Below are 26,906 nucleotides of genomic sequence, written 5' to 3' on the forward strand. Positions count from 1 at the left end.
AGACTTCAGATACAGTATTAGGGACCACTAAGGTCTATATAAAAGCATCCAAAGAGCACCATGTCATGGGACCTTTAATTTTGACCTAATTTTGGTCATAATATAATAGTAGGAGAGGCAATATTAGTGTCCTATTACTGGAAAGTGGCAGTGGTTTAACTCTGCAAAAGGCGGAGAATGTGCTTGTGTAGATCATTATTGTGTAATAATAAAGTAGATCTGAACTACTTCCTAAACCAGTCACATGATACATACGGGCAGCTAGGCTTCACATGTCGCCAATGGCGGCATTTGTCTTGAAAGACCCAACTCTCGACATGTGCTTCATGGAAAACTCCGGGGTTTCTTGTCACGTACTTCGAAGCCTCGGCACAGAACCTAACATCACTAGCTGACACACTGCTCTGCTTTGTCTTCCCCAGACCTGGTGGAGTTCTCCGATGAGGAAGGATACGGCCGCTACCTTGACCTCCACGACTGCTACCTTAAGTTCATCAACCTGAAGGGAGCCGAGGTAGGGTTGTGCACTTTATCGACATTTTAATTTGCGATTACGATTTTGGCTCCTTACGATCACAAAAACAGAGTAATCAAGAAAGACGGCTCTTGTCTTGTATTGTGAATGAAATGAAATGAAATAAAAAAGTTACATTAGAAAGTATTAAAAGGAAATTGCGCAGTTCGTGGTGTTTTCACTGTTTGTTCACTTCAATTAATGCAATGTCTTTTCAAAAGTCAATGGGTAATCATGTATAATACTTCTGATTTCAATAATCTTATTTTGTTCCATAATCAAGCAGCCCTAAAATGAGGTTATGATCCCTCAGTCTTCAGAATTCATCCTGTACCTCTAAACTGATGTAGTGTTGTTTTTTAACCGCGGTCTGTACTCTTTCCCTGCAGAAACTCGAGTATATCTCGTACCTGTCTTCATTTGACCAGCTTTTTGACATCCCCAAGGACAGGAAGAATGCTGAATACAAAAAGTAGGTCCATCATGCATGTCGTGCCGTCAGGAGGGTGACTTTTTTTTTTTTTTTTCTTTTTTTTTTTTTTAAATTCTTTATTTAACCAGGTAATACCCTTTGAGATTAAAAATCTCTTTTGCAAGGGAGACCTGGCCAAGAAAGGCATCAAAATTACATCACATCATTACATACGCACAAAGACACACAAATGCAGCAAAGGTCTGAAGGCCGGAGGAGTTCACCTCTATGTATGGACGCACGCTCTTCCAAATGAGCTATCCAGGCACCCATATATTGTTAATCGCAGTTACCTGTGGGACAATGAATTGCATGAATTGGACCTCTTGAGTACATCGTAAACAACGTGTGGATTTGGGTCATGTGTGCGTGCACTGTGCTTTTAGACTAACGCCGTGTGGTGCCTGTCTGTGCAGGTATCTGGAGATGCTGCTGGAGTATCTGCAGGACTACACGGACCGGGTCAAACCGCTGCTGGACCAGAACGAGCTCTACGGCAAAGTGCTGTCAGACTTTGAAAAGAAATGGGAGAACGGGACCTTTCCAGGCTGGCCTGTACGTTCTCCTCTTCATATGCAATGATGGTTCCAGTTCTGCTTGTACATCTCCTCTGACCTCTGTCTCTACCTTTGGTTTATATTTGTAGAAAGAGACGAGTAGTGCTCTGACACACGCTGGTGCTCATCTGGACCTCTCTGCTTTTTCTTCCTGGGAGGTAAAACTTCAAGTGTTCATATCTTAAAAATGTATCTTTTTTTTAATTAAACATAAAACCCTGCATATAGTTACTAACTGAAAGCTGGTAATTAGGAAGTGTCAATGATGAAATATTTATCAAAAAGGGTAACGATAGGCGCTATAGTACAAAAAAGAAATTGGTGAGTAGAAGGAAAAAAAGAGTGCCACCACCCGCTGCTACTTGTCAATTTGTCAAACATAACACCTGGAACAAAGCCCTTAGGTGAACAAGAGGTAGAGGTCAGTCTGGAATAACAGAGACGTAGTCTCTCGACCAGACAATAGCAATAGCCCCCATGTTCCTGCAGAATTAGTTGGAGGAACCATGCAATGAGAACCTGATTTTGTCTTCCCAGTTTTAGGATATGGACAACATCTCTAACCAGTGAAAGAAGGAGGGAGTAGAGGGTGATTTCCAGCTTGGTAAAAGTAGTGCTCTTGCTAAAAGAGTGCTAAAGGCTAGAATGTCTATTGTAGAGGATAGCTAACGTGAGGTTGAGACACCATAAATAAACAATAAAACACTGAGTGGGTTAGGTGCTACTTTTTCTAATTAATCTTACTAATTTTAGATAATTAGTCTTTCCGACCATGTAGTTAAAGGAACGTACACTGAACAAAATTATAAACAAAACACTTTGGTCTTTTGCTTCTGTTTTTCATGAGCTGACTTCCAAGATCTAACACTTTTTCTTTGTACACAAAAGGCTTATTTCTCTCAAATATTGTTCACAAATCTGTCCAAATCGGTGTAAGTGAGCACTTCTCCTTTGCCGAGATAAACCATCCACCTCACAGGTGAGGTGTACCAAGATGCAGATTAGACAGCATGATTATTGCAGGTGTATCTTAGGCTGGCCACTCTGAAAAGTGCAGTTTTACTGTATTGGCGAGGTCCGGGAGGGATCCGACCATGTCTTTCACTCTCTCTCGAGTCTCGACCTGACTGCAGTTCGTCTTCTTAACCGGTTTGAGTGGGCAAATGCTCACATTCGATGGCGCCCGGCACTTAGGAGAAGTGTTCTCTTTACGGAGGAACCCGAACCCTAACACCAGATACTGACTGGTTAGATCCCTCCCGGACGAGAAAGGTGTGTCAAAACAAAAGTGTTGCGTTTATAATTTTTATTTAGTATAGTTATAGATACAATCCACTTCTAAACAGTTCTACTAACTTATCTCCTCCAAAACTGGTTTTGTCATTTGCATTCTCACGGGCCAAGTGGCCACAGGAACTGGTAGGAGGGGTAAGGGAGTGACGCATGCACGGCAACCGTCTTCTTAGCGTTGCCACTTGACCTTAGCACCACATGCAAACCCCCATTTGAACTAGCTCACTGGAGATTTCCTCAAAGATTTGAATGTCGTGGATCCTTCCAGTTCCCTCTGCACCTCTTCGGTGGCGTACATGGTCAGCAGCGCCTGCACCTTCGCATCAGTCCATTCTTGTAGTAATTCACACAGTCAAGTAATTCAAGGATGTTTTGCTACCACAGACGGCATGGCTTTTAAAGATGGCGCGCTGCGGTGCCTGACTAGGTCGCAAAAATCCCTCAGGTCGGAAAGCAGCGAATTTAATGCGTGAATGTTAATAATCTCTACCACGGCGGAGTGCTTATTCATACTGCTGCTGATGTGATTTTCTTGTTCCTTCCCACAGGAGTTGGCTTCCTTGGGTCTGGACAGATTGAAGTCTGCCCTCATGGCGTTGGGACTGAAATGTGGAGGGTGAGAATGTCACTCGCATGCTGAAAAATTAAGGACATATTATATCCCAAACGTCTGAAGAACCTAGAACCAAACTCTCACAAGTCCTTAAAAATTCTGATTATGAGAAGTGGGAAAGGGCTATTTCACCCCTCTGGGCTAGATGATGTCTTATGCACCAGCAAACTACGCGTTTAATGTCATATTCAATATCTCCAGATTAATGTGGTGTAGAGACTTCCTTTTTGTTTAGCAGCCGTTTCAGCGAGGTCTTGGGTGGCATCGTAGGCCTTCCAGAAGCTTTTAAATCCAGCATTTGTTTTAATGTTTGATAGCTCGGCATCACTTCAAGCTAGTGTTGTTCTGATTGTTTAGCATGAACGTTACCATATGGGCCTTTCCAAAGAGGGCTTCTGATTGGTCCTCAGCCTTCCAGAAGCTTGGAACTGCCCAGTTTGTTTAACGGAGACTATGCACATAGAGGAGCATTTCTTAGTTACTTCACCTAGTCTGACATTTAATATTTCTGACTGCTGTGCACCTGGAATACATAATAAACACATAAAGGTACTATGACAACCAGTACTGTAGCTGTCATTGGCACATTAAATAGCATTTATAATATTTAAATGTTAAAAAAAAAACAATACAAGAATTTAGTCATGTAAATGTCACATCCTTTTTCTTAAATTTTTTATTAAAAATGAACAGTTTAAAAAAAGATAATAAGGAAAAATCTTGTTGCACCCTTGCCGTGTCCTTGGATGTCACCACTGCAGTATATGTACACATTGATTCAGACTGAATGCATATTAGTATTATTTATTAATGAATAGCTATTAGGGCACATTCTGCTCTGTGACCCAGTGGAGCGCATGTGATGCCGTTAGGTAGGCTGCGTTATATGAACAAGATCTGCGATAACGTTGAATATCGTCACAACTATATTACTTGTGATAAATAAACATATTAAAGTGGACTCAGTTCTGCTTTTCTGCTGTTTCAGTATTCTGCTAAAACACAAAAATGCTTGTTGAATTGAAAACATATGAAAGGAAATCTTCTCCAAGATTTTTTTATTGAACGTGGCATTGCATTATAAAAACAAGTGAGTTACTTTTTAAAGGACAGTTTTCTGTTATTTTTTTCCAACTAACACAATTTTTGCGATGTGTGGCAGCCTTACGTGACGTTTATCGCGCCCGTTGATAAAAAAAAGATATACTTTGCAGAATTAGGACAACTGACTGTGTGTGACTGTGTGTGACTGTGTGTGTGTCAGGACTTTGGAGGAGAGAGCTCAGAGGCTCTTCAGCACAAAAGGCAAGTCTCTGGAATCACTGGACCCGTCTCTGTTTGCCAAGAACCCCAAAGCCAAAGGCCCTAAAAAGTAAGTGGGTATAGAAAGGAATCAATCTAATGCTAATCTACTGTCTGATGATAGTGTTCTTTATATAATCCATAACCATTTCCATCCATCACTCCTGCAGAGACACAGAGCGGAACAAGGAAATTGGCTTCCTGGAAGCTCAAGTCTATGAATATGTGGAGATCCTCGGGGTGAGTGAATACATCTGAATATACAGTTCCTGACAAAAGTCTTGACGCTTGTGTACAAATTGACCTGAAGTGCCGCTGAAATATATTTCCAATCAAGATTTATTTACAAGAATTGGCTCATTTTAATCCCAACAGCTTTTGTGATAATGTTTCAGTGCAAAACAAAACTGTCAAAACGTATTCTAATATTCACAGCTTGGTAAAGCCCATTAAGTCAATGTTTGCAAAGACATAAATGTTGTCGCCTTGTCATATGAGCTTCACCTGTGACTAATAATGGATCAAATAGGTCTCAGGTGTGTATAAAAACCACCCCAGTACACTAGACCTTCACATCTACTGCAACTAGACCTCTGCAAACATTCCTAAGATTCACCATGAGACTAAAGTTTTGATTATCAAGAGGCTGAAGACCAGATCCCCTGCTGATGTGGCAGACCCCTTCAATGTGTCTCACGGTCAAGTACAGAGGACAAAAGTAAAACATTTGAAGACACTGGAGACGTTTTTGACAAGACCAGGTCAGGCAGACCCCGCAAGACAACTGCTCGAGAGGACCGTTTGTTGGCTCGAAAATCCAAGGCCGGCCCAGCAGAGCTCCACGAGACCTGGTCCCCTGAAGTCCCTGTGTCAACCAAAACAATTTGTCGGAATCTGTCCCGAAATGGCCTCCATGGTCAACTCAGTCCCAGGAGCCAGCACTAAACAAAAGGTAATTGAAAAACCGTGTGGCATTTGCCAAGGCCCACAGCCGGCTTACAGGATGGACGCTGGAAAAGTGGAAGAAAGTGGATTTTTCAGATGAAACTTCTGTTGAATTACACCACACTCGCCGCAAATATTGCAGGAGACTTACTGGAGCCCGCATGAATCCAAGATTCACCCAGAAAACACACAGGTGCGAGAGATTTGCAAGGTGGAAGGCAACATCAATAGTCTCAAATACCAAGACATCTTAGCTACCTCTTCTATTCTCAACCATAAAAGAGGCCAAATTCTGCAGCAGGATGGTGCTCCATCGCATACTTCCATGTGCACTTCAAAGTTCCTCAAGGCGAAGAAGATCAAGATGCTCCAGGATTGGCCAGCCCTGTCACCTGACATGAACATCATGGTGCATATGTGGGGTAGGATGAAAGAGGAAGCATGGATGACGAAACCAAAGAATAGTGATGAACTCTGGGCGGCAGCAGGACTGCTTTCCTAGCTATTCTTGATGACTTCATCAATACGTTGTATGAATCTCTGCCAAACCGCATGAACCGTCATTCAAGCTCATGGAAGTCATAAAAGATATTAAATTTGGATCTCACAGCACCACTATTTAATTTGCTGACGTATTGTAGTATTTGCTGTAAATTTGTTACATTTCTGTATAGGCAACAAAACTTTTGTCTTGCCAAAATTTGACCTTTCTTTCTTGTTCAAATGATAAATCTTTTTTCAGTGAAACTAATTTATTTCAGTGCATTGGACATCATTTGGGAGGGTTTTAGCTTTTTGTATGAGCTATTTCTTACACCAATTGATTAATTAAAAGTCAGGTTAAAAGCAGGTGTTTCTACAAAATAGATAAGCAACAAGACTTTTGTCAGGGACTGTAAGAGTAATGGCCGTTAAACAGTTGATGCATCCTGAACGAGCTCCTAGGTAACCGAATGCCAGGACTCTGAGTGAATACAAGTCTCTCTGGTAAACTTCCTGGGTTAAGATGACTTCTTCTACGGTGAAGGAAAGGCTTGATCCCACCAAGTAGCTCATCCAATCATATCAAAGCATTGACGTCAATGCTGCTGCCAGGTCTGCCGCAAAAAGAAAATATTGAACAAATATTTATTACATTACAGCACAAATCTTTTTGTTTTTTCTAACATTAGACAGTCAATGCGTGCTTATTGGCTCAATGACTGCAGTGAGATTTGTTGAAATTTGCCTTTGAATAACAAGGACAGTTTGATACTAAGGAGGCGATTGGCTAACGGCACCTAAAAAGTAGTGAATTCGGTACCCAGCCCTTCTTGTAACAGGCCCAAATGTGACGGTTTTGGTTGTGCTCGGTGGTTGCAGGAGCAGAGGCAGCTGACCCACGAGAACGTCCAGAGGAAACAGGCCCGGACCGGGGAGGAGCGCGAGGAAGAGGACGAGGAGCAGCTCAGTGAGAGTGAGAGCGAAGATGACGACAACGAGATCATTTACAACCCCAAGAACCTGCCGTTGGGCTGGGATGGCAAGGTGAGGCCACACCCCCGGACCAAACAACACAACACGCAAAATGACTTCTAGAGCTATAGTGTGCGGCTGTTTTATATTAATAAACGTCCGTTCCATTCAAGCCATCGCCATATGAGGTAATACAAAGCTAGTCTATGTCAACGATGTTCCACTTCCAGGATCGCTCCTGTGCCGCTGGAAATATGCTTTTAGCTACAGAGTGAGACATCTCACTTGTTCTATCTTTGGTATGGGAGATCTGGGTTCAGTTCCTACTGCCATATATCAACCAATGTGTGTCTGAGCAAGGCACTTACCCTTAGTTGTTCCAGAGGTGTGCAACCTCTGACATATACAGCAATTGGAATTTGCTTTGGATAAAAGCGTCAGCTAAATGTGATGTAATGTAAATCCAGTGTGACTGTCGCTGTCAAACCGTCCACACATGATCAGAGGTAAAAGGCGAGGTAGGGCGCAGAGCACAGAGAAACTGGCGAGGTAAACTGTCGCACTGCAGAGCCCTGCGTGCTGCATATGGTTTTAATTGTTTTAAGAATATTTTGGGGGCTTTTATGCCTTTAACGTTTTACAGGACAGTTAGGTAAGAAAGGGGGCGGGGGGGACAAACAGGAGACCGTCACAGGTTGGATTTGAACCCAGAACCTCTGCATCGAGACATTAACCTCTGAGTATGCGTGCCCCTGCTCCACCACTGACCAACCTGGCCACTGCATCTGGTTTTTACCTACATGTATCACTGGGTCTCCAGGTTTCTGACCGCTGTTTTCTTCCCTCTAGCCAATTCCATACTGGCTCTATAAACTGCACGGGTTGAACATCAACTACAACTGTGAGATCTGTGGGAACTACACTTACAGGGGACCCAAAGCCTTCCAGAGGCACTTTGCTGTAAGTTGATGTTCTGTCATGGATTCACTGTGACAGAGAGAGTTGTACAAAATTCAGTGAAATCTGCATGTCTTTAAACAGAAGTTTCTCTGTCAAGTTTATAGAACCAAAGAAGTGTGTGTTGTGTGTTTGTGTTGTTGTAGGAGTGGAGGCATGCTCACGGCATGCGCTGTCTGGGGATCCCCAACACGGCTCACTTTGCCAACGTCACACAGATTGAGGACGCCGTCTCTTGTAAGTCTTAATCTTAGCTCGTTATCAATGTATGTATTTGGAAGAGTTTTTGGAAGTTGCATTCAATGACCCTTTTGTGTTTGGTTTTGTTACTCCAGTGTGGGCCAAGCTGAAGTCCCAGAAGGCATTAGAGCGGTGGCAGCCAGACACAGAGGTGAGTCCACACGGATGGAATGCGTCCTCGCCTACATTTACATCTTTTGGTTATTAAAGCGATCTCTGTGCACTCTCCGCAGGTATTTATTTAATCTCTGTTTAAACTAACATCCCCAAACCTCATATCTCAGGGGGAAACACCAGAGCAGTAAACTTCTTCCTTCATTCATGTGTTGAGCATTACCCCGGGGTGCCATGAAATGGCTACACTGGGAGCAGGGAACTCTATTTAGAGCACCTTATTTTATTGAGATATTGATATCCATAGATTCTCGTTTCACGCAACAAAAGCACAACGATGTATTGGTGTATGGACAGATTGTCCCACCCCTGGTTCTAATATAAAGCTCATTCTATGACTTGTTTTTCAGGAAGAGTACGAGGACTCGAGTGGCAATGTGGTCAACAAGAAGACCTACGAGGATCTGAAGAGACAAGGCTTGCTGTAGATTGAGGAGAATATGACAAGCCACTAAAATGTAACGTCTAAGGAGCATCCTTTAAGAGTTGCTATATTTTTATCACCCGTGTTTCTTTTTATGTGTAATTAGTAATGTTTTATAGACTGCCTCCCACCCTCGTCCCTCCATTTAATAACTTTGTAATGTGGCAACCATTGATCCTTCTAATAAACTTTTTGTCACCGTGCTGTTTGTCTGAATCTCCCGAGCCTCTAGAACAGGATTTCTCAGAGTGGTCTGTGGACCGCCTTGTCCTGGGGCTCCTTGAGTAATATACTGTATCTTGTTTTTTAATTTAAAAAATGTCATACTGAAATCATTTCTCATACTGTCTGCCAGCAACAAACCGTACGGAGAAATGGTGTTTGTATAGTCAATATTACGTAAACTAATGCGAATTCAAACCTTATTTCAATTTTTACTGTTTTTCCGTTTTGTCAGACTTCAGCAATGAAGTCAACCATTTTGCAACGCTGCCTCAAATTCATGTGACTAATGATTTGCGTGATATTTGAAGGAAATACAGAGGTAGTTTCCGGTTACTGTCAACAAGATGGACCAATGGCTTCCCTGATGTCTCAGCATAAGCAGCACCGTCCTCCCTCATTCAGACCGTAAGCTATTAGTACAAAACTGGCCTTTTTATTTCGCTCAGACGTTTGGGAAATTCTGTTAGTAGGAGGCCTTTTTTATTGTCAAGATTCTTTTTTGGTATTTATTTAAGCCTTTAGTTGATAGGTTAGCTTAAGTCCGGAAAGGGGGGATTACAGGCAGCAAATGGCTGCAGGTTGGAATCAAACCTGTGGCCACTGTGTCAAGGACTGTGCCTATGTACATGGGGCCCACGCTGAACCAGGTGAGCTACCCAGGCACCCCTGAGTTGTGTGTTGTGTTTGTTTTGGGGAATATTTTGGCAGTCAGTGGTCCTTGGTCTGTAAAAGGCTAAGAAGCCTTCAAGGTTGAAACTACGAAGCGTGAGTGCAGAGAGACGTCTGCGCTTTGATTTATTGTGTCAATTGACCGGTAAGCGTATGTTATTCCTCTTGATGTAGGCTAGTATCGGATTTTTATGGTGGTGTTAAATACTTGAGTAATAAATTAAGACATTGATAGTAGTATTTTCTGTTTGCCACATTATGACTATATAAAGTACATTTTAAAGGTTTTCTGGATTTGAAGGATTTGACAGAACCTGAAACTAAAAGTCACAATACTTTCATTCTGCAGGAAACTATTCCTTTGCCTGCATACAGAGAGTTTAATACCTCATATTGTTTATGGTAGGATGGGATGGTGCTGAATAATTCATTCACATAAGATCAAATATGTATTGTTCCTGCAGGGAACTTTGTCACAGGTATCAAAGGTCTGGTGACGAGACAAGGTATTAGTTTAACAGTTGTCTATGCTGTATAACAATGTTCCATCTTTTATTAGTTTACAACCAAGTTCTTCAGCAACAGTTCATGTATCCCTTTAGCTTTACATTCATAACGTAGTGTATGTTCTAAGTTATGCATATTTTGTCTTCATATAACGATGTATGACAGTAATGTAACAACATGATGCATCAGGGGCTTTCCATGCTGCTATGGAACAAATAAAAACAGTTTGGGCCTGTTATGTAAATGAGATGATGATACATGCACTGAATTACTTGGAAAATAGTTATAAGGAATATTAAAAACTAGATGGAAAGTCGTCGCATATTGTAATTTAATGTAATGTTACATGAAATGTGCGGAAAGATTTTGAATTTATTATAAGGAATTGTTGTGTTTTATTGTGGCTCACATGTCATGGCAGTACAACACCAGAGGTGCATTTTGCAATCTTGTATGTTAATATTTTAGTCTGTGGTTATTGTTCACAAACCCTTCAGTCATTGTTTAAATCTCTTTTAACACATTAAATTCAATTCTCCCTGGTTTCCATCTCCTCTAAGCCTGCAGATGGTGCTGCTTTACTGTGATTTTCTAGTAGAAACACAGGATGTACTTACTTAGCACTTCAGACTGCCATGTACTGTGAGAAAGGGGGAAAAAAAGAAGCGAGAGGGAAAGGACAGAGATGAGGACTCGATATCGCCTGCCTGCTGCTGGATTCCGTCTCATGTAACCGTGCTGCTGTTCCTCAGATTCTTCTCATTATCCAACTGCACTGCTGCTGGAGACATAGCTGTCAACCGCTGGTTAATTCTTCAGACACGCAACATCATTAGCATCTTTTAAATCCCTATTTTAAGCTTTATTTTATAGGAAAGCGTTTATATTTTCTATGCTGTTATGTACCTGTTGTTGTGTGAAAAGGTGGCTGTGAGCCGGGTACTGAGCACCGCGAGGGCATGGTTGTTTCAGACAAGTTTAGCTGACAAAAGGTGAGCGTCATGCAGCATCGGCCAAAATGATTCGATAAGATTAGAAAAAACATTCTGGTTTGGGTTCCCCTTGACTTATTCAGGCTCACAAACGCCGCTTCCCTGCTTAAAAGCCCTGTGTTTTATGACCCGGTCATCTAACCCGACGTCCTCCCTAGCCAGATCGTGGCGGTCTTATACAGCAGCAGTCATTGTGCTGCATACAGTAATAGATCAATACGTACATATTACAGTGCATTACATTACGTAGCGTTTAACGAATGGTTCATGAGTACAGCCTGCTTGTAGTAGTGGTTGTAATATTTTAGTATCTTGGGTCTCAGAGGCATTTACGCAAGTCTCTCACAGGGACTTAAATCCTGTTATAAGGCTTTTCAAAGGGAAACTGCTGGAAGAAACACTTTGTACTTGCAGTTTCAAATTCCAAACTGTAGATTAGCAATGATTAGCTGCTGCGAGGGCCTGACGTTTGTAAGGGGGCTGCCAGCAGCCTGCTACTAACATGTCATTTTCATGGGCAAAGGCTTTATGTGGGCAGAAGCATTAAAGCGTGGCATTAGAGTGTCCTGAGGGATCAGCGTTGCGCCAGTGATTCCTCATCACATTAGGGCTGAAGCAGGCTAAAGGGACACTGGGTGGTTCAGCACGCCTAGTGCGTTCATCTTCCAACTGCCTGGCACAGAGGCACTTACTCAAGCTTCACTGGTACATTACACAGGAGCACGTCGACGTTATTACTCGATAATAATGTCTTTCGACGCACCTGTTGTGTTTAATTACCAGAAAAGTTACCAGAAATATTTGGGAACATTATCTATGAAGATTTAACTTTTAGCTTTTTGGCTTGGTCTTTGTCAGAGAATAAGTTAACGATTCCCGTTTATTACAACTTGGGATTTTTGCCATAATTGATAAAAAGTAGTCAGATGGGGAAAACGATTTGTTGTTGCAATGTCACAGCGTTCCCCGACCTCGGCTTTAGTTAGTACAATGTTATAACGAGGGTGTGGCACCTCACCGTTCCATTGGATTCTTGTTGGGTCTATGTCAATTATAGATTGTGGTCTAGACTCTCTGTAAAGTGTCCTGAGATAACTCTTATGTTTTGATAAATCATAACAATAAATAAATTTTAATTTAAAATTTAATTGAATTAAACCAATTATCGATGCATCTCAATACAACAATGTTTTTTTGATCTACATTTCCATGTGTGATTAAAAAAAATATATATATAAATCTGAGTTTGTTATATTTTGACATATACACTTCAACACAAGTTTTAATAAAATGTTTTATGTACTAGGTGAGCTGGTCACATGTAATGTGATAAAGTAGATTAACAGCCTATAGCAGTGATCATCAACTGGCGGCCCCGGGGCCGAATGCGGCCCTCCAAGCCGTTCAATCCGGCCCACGACTGGATTCCAAAATTGTGAGGATCAAAGAGAAAATATGTAGGCCTATTCTACACTATTAAAGCAATTTAAAGCAGCAACAACTGAGTCTCTTCTCAGTAATCACCACCATTTATGACTCTATTTAGGCCACACCCCAAAATGAGGAAAGACTCGTTACACAGTTTTGTATTTATTGTTTCACACAGTTTTTTTTAGAACATAACTTTTCCTCATGCCCTAGAGCGAAATCAAATCACAAGGCTGAAATGGACTACTATAACACTAATTAATCAATGGCTGAAGTTACGTTTCCCCTCTGACACTAACTTTTTCACATCAGGCTTGGCCGCTGTCAGACTTATGCGCAAACAGTCCTCCAAAGACCGGGTTGACAGACGGTTCCTCTCGTGCGTTTTAATCGAGTTCATCTTGGAGAACGCAGCCTCACAGGTGTAGGTTGAACCGAACATGGTGAGCACATACATAGCCAGGATCTTCAATGTGCCATAGACCTCGGGACAAGATATCCAAAACGCGCTCAGGCTTCCGGCACCACTGAGAGCAGCCGTCATGTCGCCTGCGGCCTGAATTTCAGCCAGCTCGCTCTGAATGGCTGCCTCGTCCAACTGCAGCATTTTCACCGCGTTTGTGGAGAATTCTCCGCTTGGGGTGATGGTGAATGGGTCACGCACAAATCCAATGACATCCCTGGAAATAAAAAAGTCATCAAATCTAGCAGAGAAGTTGTCTTTTAATTGTGTGATAAATATCTTCATCTTGTCTGTGACGTTGCCTTCTCCCAGCGTCTTCAGTGTGTTGAAGTGCAGCAGCCTCCCTGACAACAAATCTGCGTGGAACAGATCAAGTTTCTTCCCAAAGGCTTCAAGTTTTTCCACCAAATCCACCACAGATTTTTCTTTTCCTTGCAGCTGTAGATTAAGTGTATTTAAATGGGAGAAAGTTTTTGTCAAAAGTGCAACGTTGCACATGTATCCCATGTCTTACAAGATGCAGAGATGGTCAGCTGCCGTTTTGGACTTACTTTGTTTTAAAGAATCCACTACTTGTGCACGGAGTTGAACGCAGCGCTCCAGTGCTTTGCCCTTACTCAGCCAGCGTACGTCATCGTGGAGTAACAGGTCATCATGAGAAGCCTGGGATTCCAGCACGAATTTGCGGAACTGGCGGTGCTGCGTGCTTGAAGTTCCTCTGATGTGGTTAATAGTTTTCATTGTTTTTTCCATCACCTCTTTGAGCTCCCCACTTAGCTTTGCGCACAGCACACTTTGATGGATGATACAATGGAGTACGTTAGTTTTAGGAGCGACAGTCTTTATTCTGCTCACCAGACCCTTATTTTTTCCAATCATGGCAGGTGCACCATCTGTCACTGTCAGGTTGATTTTATCCAGGGACAATCCATGGCTTTTAAAAAAATCCTCCAGTTTTCCAAAGATGATGTCAGCAGTGGTGTTGTCCTCGAGTGGAAGCAATGCCAGCAGCTCTTCTCGGAAATCTTTGCCATCATAGTATCTGACACAAACGCACAACTGTGAGATATCCGTGTTGTCAGTGGACTCATCAATAGCCAGCGAAATATATTTGGCTTCCTTGACCCCGTCAATGACAGCTCGCTGAACTTGCTTCGCCAAAACGTGTACACGACGTGCGTTAGTTGAGGCAGATAGAGGTACTTGTTTGACAGATGCAATAACTCTATCCATTGATTTGTCGGGGGCAAGTTCCTCCAGAATGGTGATCATGCACTCCTTTAAAACCTCACTTTCAGTGAAAGGCCGGTTATGTCTGCAAAGCACCCAAGCAGCCTGCAGGGATGCACACGTTACTCTCTCTTGATCAGTTAAAGTTCAAGTGATAATGCCACTTGCGTGGGAGTAGGCAGATTTTTCTCTGACTGCTCAGGATAGGAAATCTTAAAATTTGAATGTTTAGTGTGGTGTTGACGGCGCAGATTGTATTCTTTTGCAACAGCAACAGTTTCGTTGCAAATTAGGCATACAGGTGAGGCATTCCGGAAGATTGGCATGATAAATGCGTACGTTTCAGTCCAGTCATCATTGAAGGACCTGTTTTCAATATCAACTTTGCCTTTCATAGCCTTTGAGAGTGCCATTTTACCTCTGTTAAGAGACCCTTTCCTGTCACTTCCTTGGTGTTTGTTTTTCAAGTGCTCTATAAGTAAAATTGACTTAATTTGGTTGAGGCAAAATATCTATCACCCCTGGTGGTTGTCTGGGGTATAGGTGATAGGAACCTGAGTCATAAAGGCCTTCAGTTTTGTAATGAAATGGAAAAAGTATTAACAATAAACATCAATCATAATGTTATACCAAAATTAGATTTTTTATTTAATTTTTATTTAAGGGTCCGGCCCCCAAGGAGACTGTCTGGTAAAATTCTGGCCCTCTGAAAAATATAGTTGATGACCCCTGGCCTATAGCCTGCACCCGGCACAGCCAAAGTCCTGACACAAGTGTCTTACTGGGCGTGCTGGTTTTACAGGGAGGTGTGTTCAGGTGCATTCTGGGCATGCTGGTCTTGCAGGGAGGTGTGTTCAGGTGCATTCTGGGTGTGCTGCTCTTACAGGGAGGTGTGTTCAGGTGCATTCTCGGCGTGCTGGTCCTACAGGGAGGTGTGTTCAGATGCATTCTGGACGTGCTGGTCCTACAGGGAGGTGTGTTCAGATGCATTCTGGACGTGCTGGTCTTACAGGGAGGTGTGTTCAGGTGCATTCTGGTCGTGCTGGTCTTACAGGGAGGTGTGTTCAGGTGCATTCTGGGCGTGCTGGTCTTACAGGGAGGTGTGTCCAGGTGCATTCTGGGCGTGCTGGTCTTTCTGGGCGTGCTGGTCTTACAAGGAGGTGTGTTTAGGTGCATTCTGGGCGTGCTGGTCTTACAGGGAGGTGTGTTCAGATGCATTCTGGACGTGCTGGTCTTACAGTGAGGTATGTTCAGGTGCATTCTGGGTGTGCTTGTCTTAAAGGGAGGTGTGTTCAGGTGCAAATAAAAAAAATATATATATTATTATTGCGGGGCCAAACCTCCATCATAAGAGTCCAAATGCACCTGGCTGTTAAAAAGAATGGAAGAGGACCTCTGATTGGTTGATTGTAGTAGCACCCAGAACACACCTAGGACTAATGAAGACACTAAGTACAACCCTTTAGGAGCCCGGACCCTGCACGGACTTTTCGGACACGCTACTAAACAAACCTGCTCCGTGCACTGAGATCATTAAAATAGGGCCTTAAATGGGTTTTACCTAATGATTTTATGTATGTCTTAGTAGATCATGTGTACAATGATATATTTCACGGTTATATTTAATACAATATGTATTTCAGTCACACTGTTTTCTGATTTGTACATGCCATTTCTTTAATAACTGATTATCAACTTATCAGAATCGAATCAAGAGAGAACAGAAATTCATCTAAGAATCATTTATTTTTCCCACCCTTGATTCTCACTAACAGTGATGGCCAAAACTGGGAAAAGAAGACCAAAGTTGTAATTAACCCGAATTATCCTTTAAGCTTAAGGGTTTGTACGGATTTCCTCTGCTTCTGAATCCTTTAAAATCCAACTAAAAAACTCAATCAGTTGTTCAATCAAGTACTTGAGTGTCTTCTGTTTTTGAACCCTGATAGACAAGAACAGTGAAGACTAAAATAAACCAATTACAACAATGTTACAAAGGACCCTAACCACCGAGCACATTTCATTAACTTCTCCTTCTGCCGTATCTTTTCTATTTAGCACACACACTGTTTATTTCATCAACTCCGAACAAATTCAATTCATATGCTGGACTCTGTCTGAAGTGATTGACTGGAATATCATGTTCCTGCAACCTAGGGCTCTTTGATCATCTCAAACTTTTCTTGGTAGTTTTCTTGGGCAGTGAAGCCACTGTTACTACAGGAATCAAACACATGTTTTAACTAGTCTTTAAAAACTAAGGAAAAAAGTATTTAATTATAGGAAAATAAGAAAAAAAGCCCCTACGGAGCAGAGTTACTGTACATGGACGCAATTTCTGGATTCCATAAACAGATACAAACAGAGTTGTAATCGTGTAACGATGATTATCTGTCCGTCATTGTGACATATTAGTGACATTATTAACCTGTACAAAAAATGCAAGTGATTAAAAGCTGTTAGGGTAGAGTTAACATTAAGTACTGAGAGTCTGGGAACCACTGGTAGGCTGTGGAACATTAAGGGGCATCATTTAGTTGCTGGGCATGCTCAGGGCATTTACCAGGGAAACCAGGCCATGTTCACATTAGCCATTTGTCCTTCTCCTTGTTGAAGTTCTCGGCCCACTGGCGCGTAAGCTCTAAGTAGTGGTCTGGCTGGTTGGGTTGGTAGTCGAGGTACAAACGGGCCACTGTTTTCTTGGGTACAGCCTTCTCTATCTGCGTGCCTTCGTGCCATTGGTTAAAGGAAGTAATGGTGACGATTTCTGGTCTGATGGACAATGCTGCCTGCAAGGATGTGTCGTAGTAACGTCCGTTCACCCGGTTCCTGGTATTATGGTTGTTCCATGGCCGGACAGCTGTGTCCACGTACCCTGGACCGACACTGGGAATAAATAGGAGATTGTTTGCATCACAGAAGGCCTTGATGGCTTTCCAGTTCTGGTGGGATGAGCCAAAGGAGAAGCCGTTGGAGGCAAAGTAGGTGTACATGCCATCAAAGCCACTAGCTAGGATGTCATGTTTGTTGCGCTCTTCCACAAGGAGGGCAACGAAAACGCCGTCGTAAGGCGTGCCTCTGATGCTGTGGGAGCCTTTAGTCTTCAGAAGCTCTGCCCAGGACTCCGGCGGTGTCAGGTAGGAGTCGTAGACATAAAAGAGAGGCAGGACTCGCCCTGTGCTGGATCGGAATCTGTAGAAGGCGCCATGCTTTCCATACCTAAGAAAAATTAAATTGGGAGAATTTGAAGCTGTTACAATAGACATGGATTAGTAAGAGTATCATCAGTGGCCTTGTTGTTTTTCACCAAAGTCAGAAAGTTAGGAATGTCTAAATCCTACACACAGGGCTTTAACCATTAGGGGAGGGATCTGAAAATAACTTGGTAGTCAGGCGACATGAATATTTGAATTTATAGACATTCAGGTTTGAGGTTGTGTCTTTGGTAGTCTTTCTAGCACTGTTTTGGTCTCCACCAACGTCTGAAATAAAAATACCTGTTCCAGCTAACTGACTACTGTTTAGAGCTATGTAGATGATGTACAGGGGGTTTAACAGAGTTTGTTTTCTAAAAACGGGAAAAGAGATTGAAAAGACCTCAATTAGCCTAAAGATGCTTACTAGCTTCGCAGAGCTAAGGTTAGTCTGGATCGCTGACTGTTCATTTACCGGATAGATCAGTCGCCGCTGGGTGTCCCTCGTCTTCCTCTTTTGTTGTGTCGGCGTTGTAACAACCTGTACCTCCAAACTAGCAAGCTACGTTATGAAATCTTTTCACACATATAGTACACCGGGGGTTGCAGAGAAACTTCTCTTTGAGTCCTCTGTACAGTAGCCTCTGTCTGGCACGTATTGCAGAAATTTAAATTAAAATTGCCTTGACTTGAACTTAATGATGCAAAAGTGCCACATGTAGCACATTTAACACAACTAAAGTTTCACCGTTTGGGTCGGCCATTCAAAGCTACTTATGCTGAACATAAACCATCATCTCTTTTCCTGTCCCTCCAGTTTTTGTTTCATGTTGTGCAGATGGTCAGCACACTGGGTTTCTGAAAACATTGGCAGCAAAAGCTTTGATATGACTCCAGTCCTGTATGGCATGTCTTTATTCTTGTTCCTAGTCACAGTGTGAGATCATGGGCTTCTTTCTTTTGTCAGACAACTACTGAATATCCTCTTAGATCTGATTAGCCTCACAGCCGTGTTGCTCTCTTAAGGTTATAACATATATTACACCCTAAATATACTTACTTGTCAATAATGTGTCTGATGTTGTCGTGCACGCTCTGGTCCGTCCGTCCTTTGTATGGCTGTATGTGAAACGCCACCTGTGCACAAGCATTTATTTCAACACCCATATTAATCAAAAGGTCATTTAACACAACAACCTGAAAAAATAAGGGGTTATGCAGTGAATTTTAAACTGCGCACTCAGTTGTTCATAATTCCAGTGTATTATTTGTGTTAATGGACACTGAATTAGTCTGCACCTCGCTAGTTGTTTGGCCGCGCTGCCTGTGAGTCACAGTGTTGATTGAAGTGTCATTTTGTGTCTACTCTGGAGGTGCTTGGAAGACAGTGATTGCATGTTTCTAATGACCAATCCAAGCAAGTCTAGGGACAGCTGGAGGAACAAAGTAAATCCTAAGGTTGTAATAAGGAGCTGTCTCTGCAGGGTTTTATATGTAGCTACTGCTCTTGTTACACTAATTTATGCTTCTGCAGAGGCTCCACGCAGAGCTTTCACCATGGCCTACGGAAGTGGCCGGATGTTTTACTCGTACGTTGGTGTGTGTGTCGATCTCTTTAAGAGAACAGCAGGGCCAGCATTTGTATGTGTGTGGTAGAGCGAGTGTTAGAGCGACAGTGATTATCTTCAGAGTGAGTAGTGACTCTGGATCACAGGGAGAGAAACAAAGTGTCTCCCCTGTTCTTTCTGACCACGGTGGGGCATCTGCAGCAGGAGAAGTTGACCCTCTCCTTGATTTCATGAAGAAGGAGAACCAGGAAATGAGTTGGGGGGGGGGGGGGGGGGGGGGGGGGGGGGGGGGGGTGTATGCAACGCTACCAAGCCACGGCCCAACGGACCAATCAAAGTTGTTGTGGTCTGCGTAGTTGTGATGTGTAGTTACATCTTTTGAGATGAAACCATTTAAACACTTATTTTTTAAATGCTATCCCATTGTATAAAACACCCAAAATTCAATAAAAAAGTAATCATTGGTTTTACCTGCAAAGAATATTTTATGAGTTCCATAAAACGTACATCCATGTTAATGTTGGGCATTTCGGTTCAAAGAAACAACACAAGGGTTAAAACCAGAATAATTCACCCAGTTTCATTTCTAACCGTAGTCTTTCTACAGTTTCCTATTTTCCTTCTAGTTTTTAAATAATCACCTTGTTTACACCCCCACCCCACAATCTATTGCATGCCAAAGTAATGGACATGTCCCCGACATGTCCCCATCAACACACGTCTTAATGAAGATTTATGGTCCTATTTTAACGATCTAATCACACGGCGTGAAGCGTCTGGCCCAGGTGTGTTTAGGGCGTGTCCAAATCCTCTTACGGGTTGTCCTTAGTGTCTTCATTAATCAGAGGTGTGTTCTGGGCGTAACATGCCATTAACCAATCAGAGGTCCTCTCCTATTCCCTTTAACAGCCATGCACGATTGGACCTCGGAGCATAACTCTAACAATGGAGGATTTCCTGAGCAGGAAGGAGAGATGTTCAGGAGAAGAAAGTCATCAGATTTTTGGTTTTAAACTTCTCCATGTGTGTGTGCTGCTGCGAGTCCCTGTGTGTGTAACAAGCGTAGTGTGCACGTGCTGTGCACGAGCCTAGGCGCATTTTCCTAATGCGCTGTTAAAATAACAATGAAGTGCTGCGTTATTGACATTAGTTTTTGTTGGTCAATGGCGCGATCACTTCCTGTTGAATAGCAACAACAGATGGGCTCAGGTGCATTTGCTATTTAAACAACGTGGGCGCTGGACGGGAAACTGACTACCGCGTCAACCTTTAATCATCATGGACACTTGCGTTGGCCGTTGTGCTACGCTGGGTGCAAGATGGTGTCCTAAGACTGAGACATGTCCAAGTTAAAGTGGCCAGGAGACAAGTAGCGACACTGAGATCAGGGGAATCTATTTAGAATACCTTCATTTACTCATTAAAAATTGATATTTTGAACCAGCATATCAATTATTGTATTGCACCATAGTAGACTGCAGTAGTAGACCCCCCCCCCCCCACACACACACACACACGCCGGTTAAGGGGACATGGAAAATGGGCGGATGAGTATATGTGAAATAAATGAAGAAATGGGGACGAGAGAGATGCTTTTCTTTTCTTTTGTGCTGTTGTTGCCAAGAAACCTACAAAGAAGTGTGTGTGCGTGCGTAGGTGTGTGCGTGCATCGGCAGTAAAACGAAAACACACCCTTCTGTGCTTTTGTGAACCGTATGTTTCCTGCTGCTCAGCAGTGTGTGAAGATTGCAGGACTGACTCATGTGACTTCTTTTCTATTTATCTGTCTAACCATTGCTTCTTTAGAGGAATATGTGTAGAATGTGTGGAACATGTCTACATTCAGAGGTAGTTTTAGTTGTCTACAGAAAACTGATTGGACAGATAGTCTAGCTAGCTGTCTGGATTTACCCTGCAGAGATCTGAGGACCAGGTAACCATAGTCCTCAGATTGGACAGATAGTCTAACTAGCTGTCTGGGTTTACCCTGCAGAGATCTGAGGACCAGGTAACCATAGTCCTCAGATTGGACAGATAGTCTAGCTAGCTGTCTGGGTTTACCCTGCAGAGATCTGAGGACCAGGTAACCATAGTCCTCAGATTGGACAGATAGTCTAGCTAGCTGTCTGGATTTACCCTGCAGAGATCTGAGGACCAGGTAACCATAGTCCTCAGAAATCAGCTGCAGATTAGAGCGCCAACACAGAGACAGAGGACTGGGACGGACACCCGGACAAAATGAGAGAAACCTCTGCAGAATTTCCGGAGAAATCCTGGAAGTAGAACGATAAGGATGTAGACTACACGGGATAAAAGTCACATACTGTACCACATCCGCAATTATTACGAATTCCTATAGGTCCCCAGGTAATACTAGTGCTGCGTTGTGCAAAAGACCGTCTATCATGCATGATGGCTTTTACGATGTTATTTGCCCATATTTGCTCTGTTGCTTATTGTCATCAAAGCATCAAAAGAGAGAGGTTGTCTCTGTCCTTTTAAAAGACACACCTAGGGTAAAGTTGAAAACCGGAACAAGATGAAATACAATCCTATTCCAGCCCTCACTAACACATGGAAACAGAAGATCTTTCAAACTAAAGAAATAATTCATATTCCAAAGAGTACTGTTAGATGTGTATATCCAACAGGACTTTTAGTTCATATGCAGCAGAGATTTGTTTTGATAAGAACTAAAAAAACTGACTCACTAAAACTGGAGGTATGAGAAAAAAGCGGCGTTGTGTTGTATTGGCAGCAGCTGAGAGTGATTGTAACTATGGTACATATGAGAGGTCTGCTGCAGCGCCGCGCCAAACACTGAGTGCCCCCACGCCCACACCATCTTTCAACAGAGGCAGCAAGGTCTTCCTAAACAGTTTCCATGGTAACACGGCGGTGTTTGGAGCACGGGCTCGACTAGTTGGTAAATCATGAAAGGCCAGCGAGGTACGACGCGGCTGCTCAATCAGTTCCTGTTTGCCCCCCTCCATGATGCTGAAACTATTTGAAATTATTATTGTCCAATATCTATTATAAGGTGTTTTGTCAAACAACTTGGTAAAAAATGTCTTCAGCTTTATGATGCTACTTGATACTTTTATACTTTTACTTTAGTAACATTGCACATTTAATGCAAGACTTTTACTTGTATGTTTTACAGTGTGGTCTATACTTTTAAAGGATGTGAATTATTCCTCCACCACTGATTATTATAAGATAATAAACTAAACTGAAACTAAAAGTCTGATATTTCCATTCTCAGCCTGTGGTGTACGGACGCCTTCAACTGACAGGCCTGCTGAAGATTTCACCAACGATTAGCTTCTCTTCAGATGATAAACCCCGACCTGCAGCGCTGATTTATCATCATGTTGGCATGTGCTATATTGCATCAGCTACTTATGCAAACTGAGATGATAAATTCAAAAGTGCAGATGGAAAATATCTTACAAAAGCCAAAAACAAGTCTGTGCACTGCAACTTGGCTTCTTGAGGTCTGCAAAGTGTAACCAGAATAAACTGAAATAATCTGCATGTGTGTGCACATAACTCATCCATATTTACCAAAAAAACTGCAGACCCACTGTGCACAGTAGTGCACCTCTGCTGGGTGCCAGAACACATCGAAGTATCAGCGTAAACCAGGATACTAGGACTGACGCAGTTCTATTAACAGAATACATCAAAAACAAAAAGGAGCAAGCCCCACCTTTCACATCTTGCTCCATCAGTTTTATGCTTCATCAGCTGTTGCTTTCAATGCTCTTTATCAACCATAAAATGCAAAAGCGACTATAATTTGTCCGTACAGAATTAGTTATACATTTTAGATTTCCATTTCCATACAACAGAGGATGAATGCATACATTTCCATACAATACCATCATTACAAAGTATTTACCACTGTTCATGCTATAATTGCTGTAATTATTACGAATTGTATTTCTTTATATCTATATATCTGTCTGTCTCTGTTTCCCAACGGGCTGTGGTAGACGCCCGCCCACCAAGATCCTGGGTCTGTCCCAGGTTTTTCCTCACCACTGTCACACTAAATGCTTCACTGGAATTGGTGGATCTTAGTAAATTATAGAGTGGTCTAGACCTACTCTATCTCTAAATTATAGAGCGGTCTAGACCTGCTCTATCTTTAAATTATAGAGTGGTCTAGACCTGCTCTATCTGTAAAGTGTCTCAAGATAACTTTTGTTATGATTTGATGGTTTAAACTAAACGGCGGAAAACAAAAGCTCTGTAGTAGCTAGTCTATATCCCCATCCGGTATCAGGACTATGTAGCGGATAAATTCAACCAGCAACGTCTGCTCTGATTTTATCGTTACAGCTTCTATTTCAAAGCTCCATGCTACCTCTCTCCCCCCTGCTGGCTATTGGCATAAATTACAATCAGCGGTATCTAAATTTATCTGCAAAGGCAAATGGCCATACTCCAAGATGTCTACTCTACAGAGGAGGAGAGAGGATGGTGGCCTCTCAGTTCCCAACTTTAAACACTATTTCTGGTCCTTTGTCCTAAGACCCCTCCTCACCTGGTTTAACCCAGATATGTCTCTTTGCTGGCATACCTTAGAGAGTGCGATGACAGAGCCGTGGTCACTCCATGACGTTCTTTTTGCAAACGTTTCTAACAAACAGTGCCAGCTAGCTTGGGAATGCTGGGGTAACTGCGAAGGCCAGGACTGATATAGGGACTAAAAGGGGTGGGGAAATGGTGGGAGAGTTAAATATAGTGGATCAAGTATATGATGATCATCTTGTAAAAATGACACAGAAAATAACAAGTGAGCCGGGTCACCCTCTTCACGGTAATCTGACTGACAGGGTTTTGGAGCGTAGTGGTAGACTAAGGTCTCCTCTGGTAATCTGACTAGTAGGGTATAAAGCGTAGTGGTAGACTGAGACCTCCTGTGGTAATCTGACTGGTAGGGTTATGGAGCGTAGTGGTAGACTAAGGCCTGTACATTGAACACACACACATACACGTAGATTCCTTCAAATGTGAAAGGGAAGATCAAAAAAGTGAAACTGGATGTATGATTTCTCTCAGAATCACAATTGAACTCATATCATATTCATATATCTTGCAGCTCAGTCAGAATCCTAATAACCTGAAGTCCCAGTCTCTGTCCCAATAATCATATATGGGATGTTTTAGGCCTATTGGCAGACAACCATTTCAAATGTAGTCAATGGCATATAAAGAGCCTTTTCTCCATGTCCACTGAAGATTCTCAGCTCGATCTCTAAAGAATGGTTTTCATTCACAAGGCTACTTTTACTTTTATACTTTAAGTACATTTCCAAGCCTGAACTTTGTTACTTCTACTTCAGTAAATAAGTTAAATTAGTACTTCTTCTTTCACCAGAGTATTTTTTAACACAAGTATCTGTACTTCTACTTGAGTACGGGAAGTGAGTACTTTTGCCATCTCTGATTGAAACCTACTACGTTTGTGCTCTGGAGCACTTTTCCTTTCTCTCTTCTAGTTGCTGCTAGCGTTCCTTCCCCGGATGAACAGGGTCGATCCGTGCTTGCTTAGCGAGCTGGAGATGGAGCGCTACAGGGGATTTTAGATCAGCCTGTGTCCTCCGGTCCCTGATATGTGTTGCTCTCAACTGAAATCTGGGATGGGTTAGATCTGTACTGTGTGAGGAACATAGTATGTAATAACCTTGTTGGATATGGGATAAAAGAAAACAGACACTAAAGTATACTGCATTTCAGCCATTTTCAGTATTCTGCTAAAATACAAAAAAAATGCTAGTTGATTTTACAAATAATCAAATAAAAGGAACTCTGTGAAGGTGTAATTGAATATAAAAGGCACTGAGGAAAAACAGTGACAGTTATATCTTTTTTACATTTTAAGTGCAGTTTTTTACTGATCTTTTTTTCTTTCACACACAAACACACACACAAACACACACAAACACAAACACACACACATACACACAAACACACAAACACATCCCAGTGGTGTAATGTAACTAAGTACATTTACTTAAGTACTGTACTTTCGTACAAATGTGGAGGTACTTGTACTTTACTATCCAAAACACTTTCTACTTCTACTGCGCTACCTTTCAGAGAGAAATATTCTACTTTTTAATCCTTTACATTCATCTGACAGCTTTAGTTACTAGTTACTTTAGTTACTAGTTACTTAAGTTACTAGTTACATAGTTACTCCACTATATTCATCCGACAGCTTTAGTTACTAGTTACTTTAGTTACTAGTTACATTAGTTACTCCACTACATTCATCTGACAGCTTTAGTTACTAGTACTTTAGTTACTAGTTACATTAGTTACTCCACTACATTCATCTGACAGCTTTAGTTACTAGTTAGTTTAGTTACTAGTTACATAGTTACTCCACTATATTCATCTGACAGCTTTAGTTACTAGTTACTTTAGTTACTAGTTACTTAAGTTACTAGTTACATAGTTACGCCACTATATTCATCGGACAGCTTTAGTTACTAGTTACTTTAGTTACTGGTTACTTTAGTTACTAGTTACATTAGTTACTCCACAACATTCATCCGACAGCTTTAGTTACTAGTTACATTAGTTACTCCACTACATTCATCTGACAGCTTTAGTTACTAGTTACTTTAGTTACTAGTTACTTTAGTTACTAGTTACATAGTTACTCCACTATATTCATCCGACAGCTTTAGTTACTAGTTACTTTAGTTACTAGTTACATAGTTACTCCACTACATTCATCTGACAGCTTTAATTACTAGTTACATTAGTTACTCCACTACATTCATCTGACAGCTTTAGTTACTAGTTACTTTAGTTACTAGTTACTTTAGTTACTAGTTACATAGTTACTCCACTATATTCATCCGACAGCTTTAGTTACTAGTTACTTTAGTTACCAGTTACTTTAGTTACTCCACTACATTCATCTGACAGCTTTAGTTACTAGTTACTTTAGTTACTAGTTACATAGTTACTCCACTATATTCATCTGACAGCTTTAGTTACTAGTTACTTTAGTTACTAGTTACTTTAGTTACTAGTTACATAGTTACTCCACTATATTCATCCGACAGCTTTAGATACTAGTTACTTTAGTTACCAGTTACATTAGTTACTCCACTACATTCATCTGACAGCTTTAGTTACTAGTTACTTTAGTTACTAGTTACATTAGTTATTCCACTACATTCATCTGACAGCTTTAGTTACTAGTTACATTAGTTACTAGTTACATAGTTACTCCACTATATTCATCCGACAGCTTTAGTTACTAGTTACTTTAGTTACTAGTAACTTTTCACATGAAGATTTCTGCACACAGACCACATGTAGATTATAAATATGATGTTTATTATAAAGTAACCTAGCAACAATATAAAAGTCGAGCTGAGCTGATGAGACCAGAAACACACAGCTGGTTGGATCCTTTAACCTTTTACCTTTAATCCTCTAAGTACATTTACATACTCCATACACACACACACACACACACACACACACACACACACACACACACACACACACGACTGCTCACAAACACAGACTTCAGTCTGTATTATTTCAATGGAGCTTCAGCCCTTGGGTCAGCTGGGACAGAGACACACGGATTTGTGTAAGTGGGACGGAGACACACGGTGTTGTGTAAGTGGGACGGAGACACGCAGTG

At 41.8% G+C, this 26,906-nt stretch overlaps 2 protein-coding genes across 2 annotated transcripts in view; one reads left to right on the plus strand and one right to left on the minus strand.

Annotated features, from left to right (window-relative positions):
* Positions 1-9,154, plus strand: part of sf3a3 (splicing factor 3a, subunit 3) — an 11,846-nt gene extending 2,692 nt beyond the window's left edge. Inside the window, exons 6-17 of the mRNA XM_034891904.1 lie at positions 423-514; positions 904-986; positions 1,403-1,541; positions 1,633-1,701; positions 3,385-3,452; positions 4,714-4,821; positions 4,922-4,991; positions 7,059-7,223; positions 8,001-8,111; positions 8,255-8,345; positions 8,444-8,499; positions 8,873-9,154. Coding sequence (XP_034747795.1) covers positions 423-514; positions 904-986; positions 1,403-1,541; positions 1,633-1,701; positions 3,385-3,452; positions 4,714-4,821; positions 4,922-4,991; positions 7,059-7,223; positions 8,001-8,111; positions 8,255-8,345; positions 8,444-8,499; positions 8,873-8,950 — 1,130 coding nt within the window. The 3' untranslated portion in view covers positions 8,951-9,154. The remainder of the gene's footprint in view (positions 1-422; positions 515-903; positions 987-1,402; positions 1,542-1,632; positions 1,702-3,384; positions 3,453-4,713; positions 4,822-4,921; positions 4,992-7,058; positions 7,224-8,000; positions 8,112-8,254; positions 8,346-8,443; positions 8,500-8,872) is intronic.
* Positions 9,155-16,134: 6,980 nt separating this feature from the next.
* si:ch211-30b16.2 (glycoprotein endo-alpha-1,2-mannosidase-like protein) overlaps positions 16,135-26,906 on the minus strand; it is a 14,559-nt gene continuing 3,787 nt past the window's right edge. The window contains exons 3-4 of the mRNA XM_034891905.1: positions 18,715-18,791; positions 16,135-17,679 (exon numbers count right to left, since the gene is read on the minus strand). Coding sequence (XP_034747796.1) covers positions 17,043-17,679; positions 18,715-18,791 — 714 coding nt within the window. The 3' untranslated portion in view covers positions 16,135-17,042. The remainder of the gene's footprint in view (positions 17,680-18,714; positions 18,792-26,906) is intronic.

Source organism: Etheostoma cragini, chromosome 14 (assembly GCF_013103735.1).
Source record: "Etheostoma cragini isolate CJK2018 chromosome 14, CSU_Ecrag_1.0, whole genome shotgun sequence".
NCBI classification, from domain to species: Eukaryota; Metazoa; Chordata; class Actinopteri; order Perciformes; family Percidae; genus Etheostoma; species Etheostoma cragini.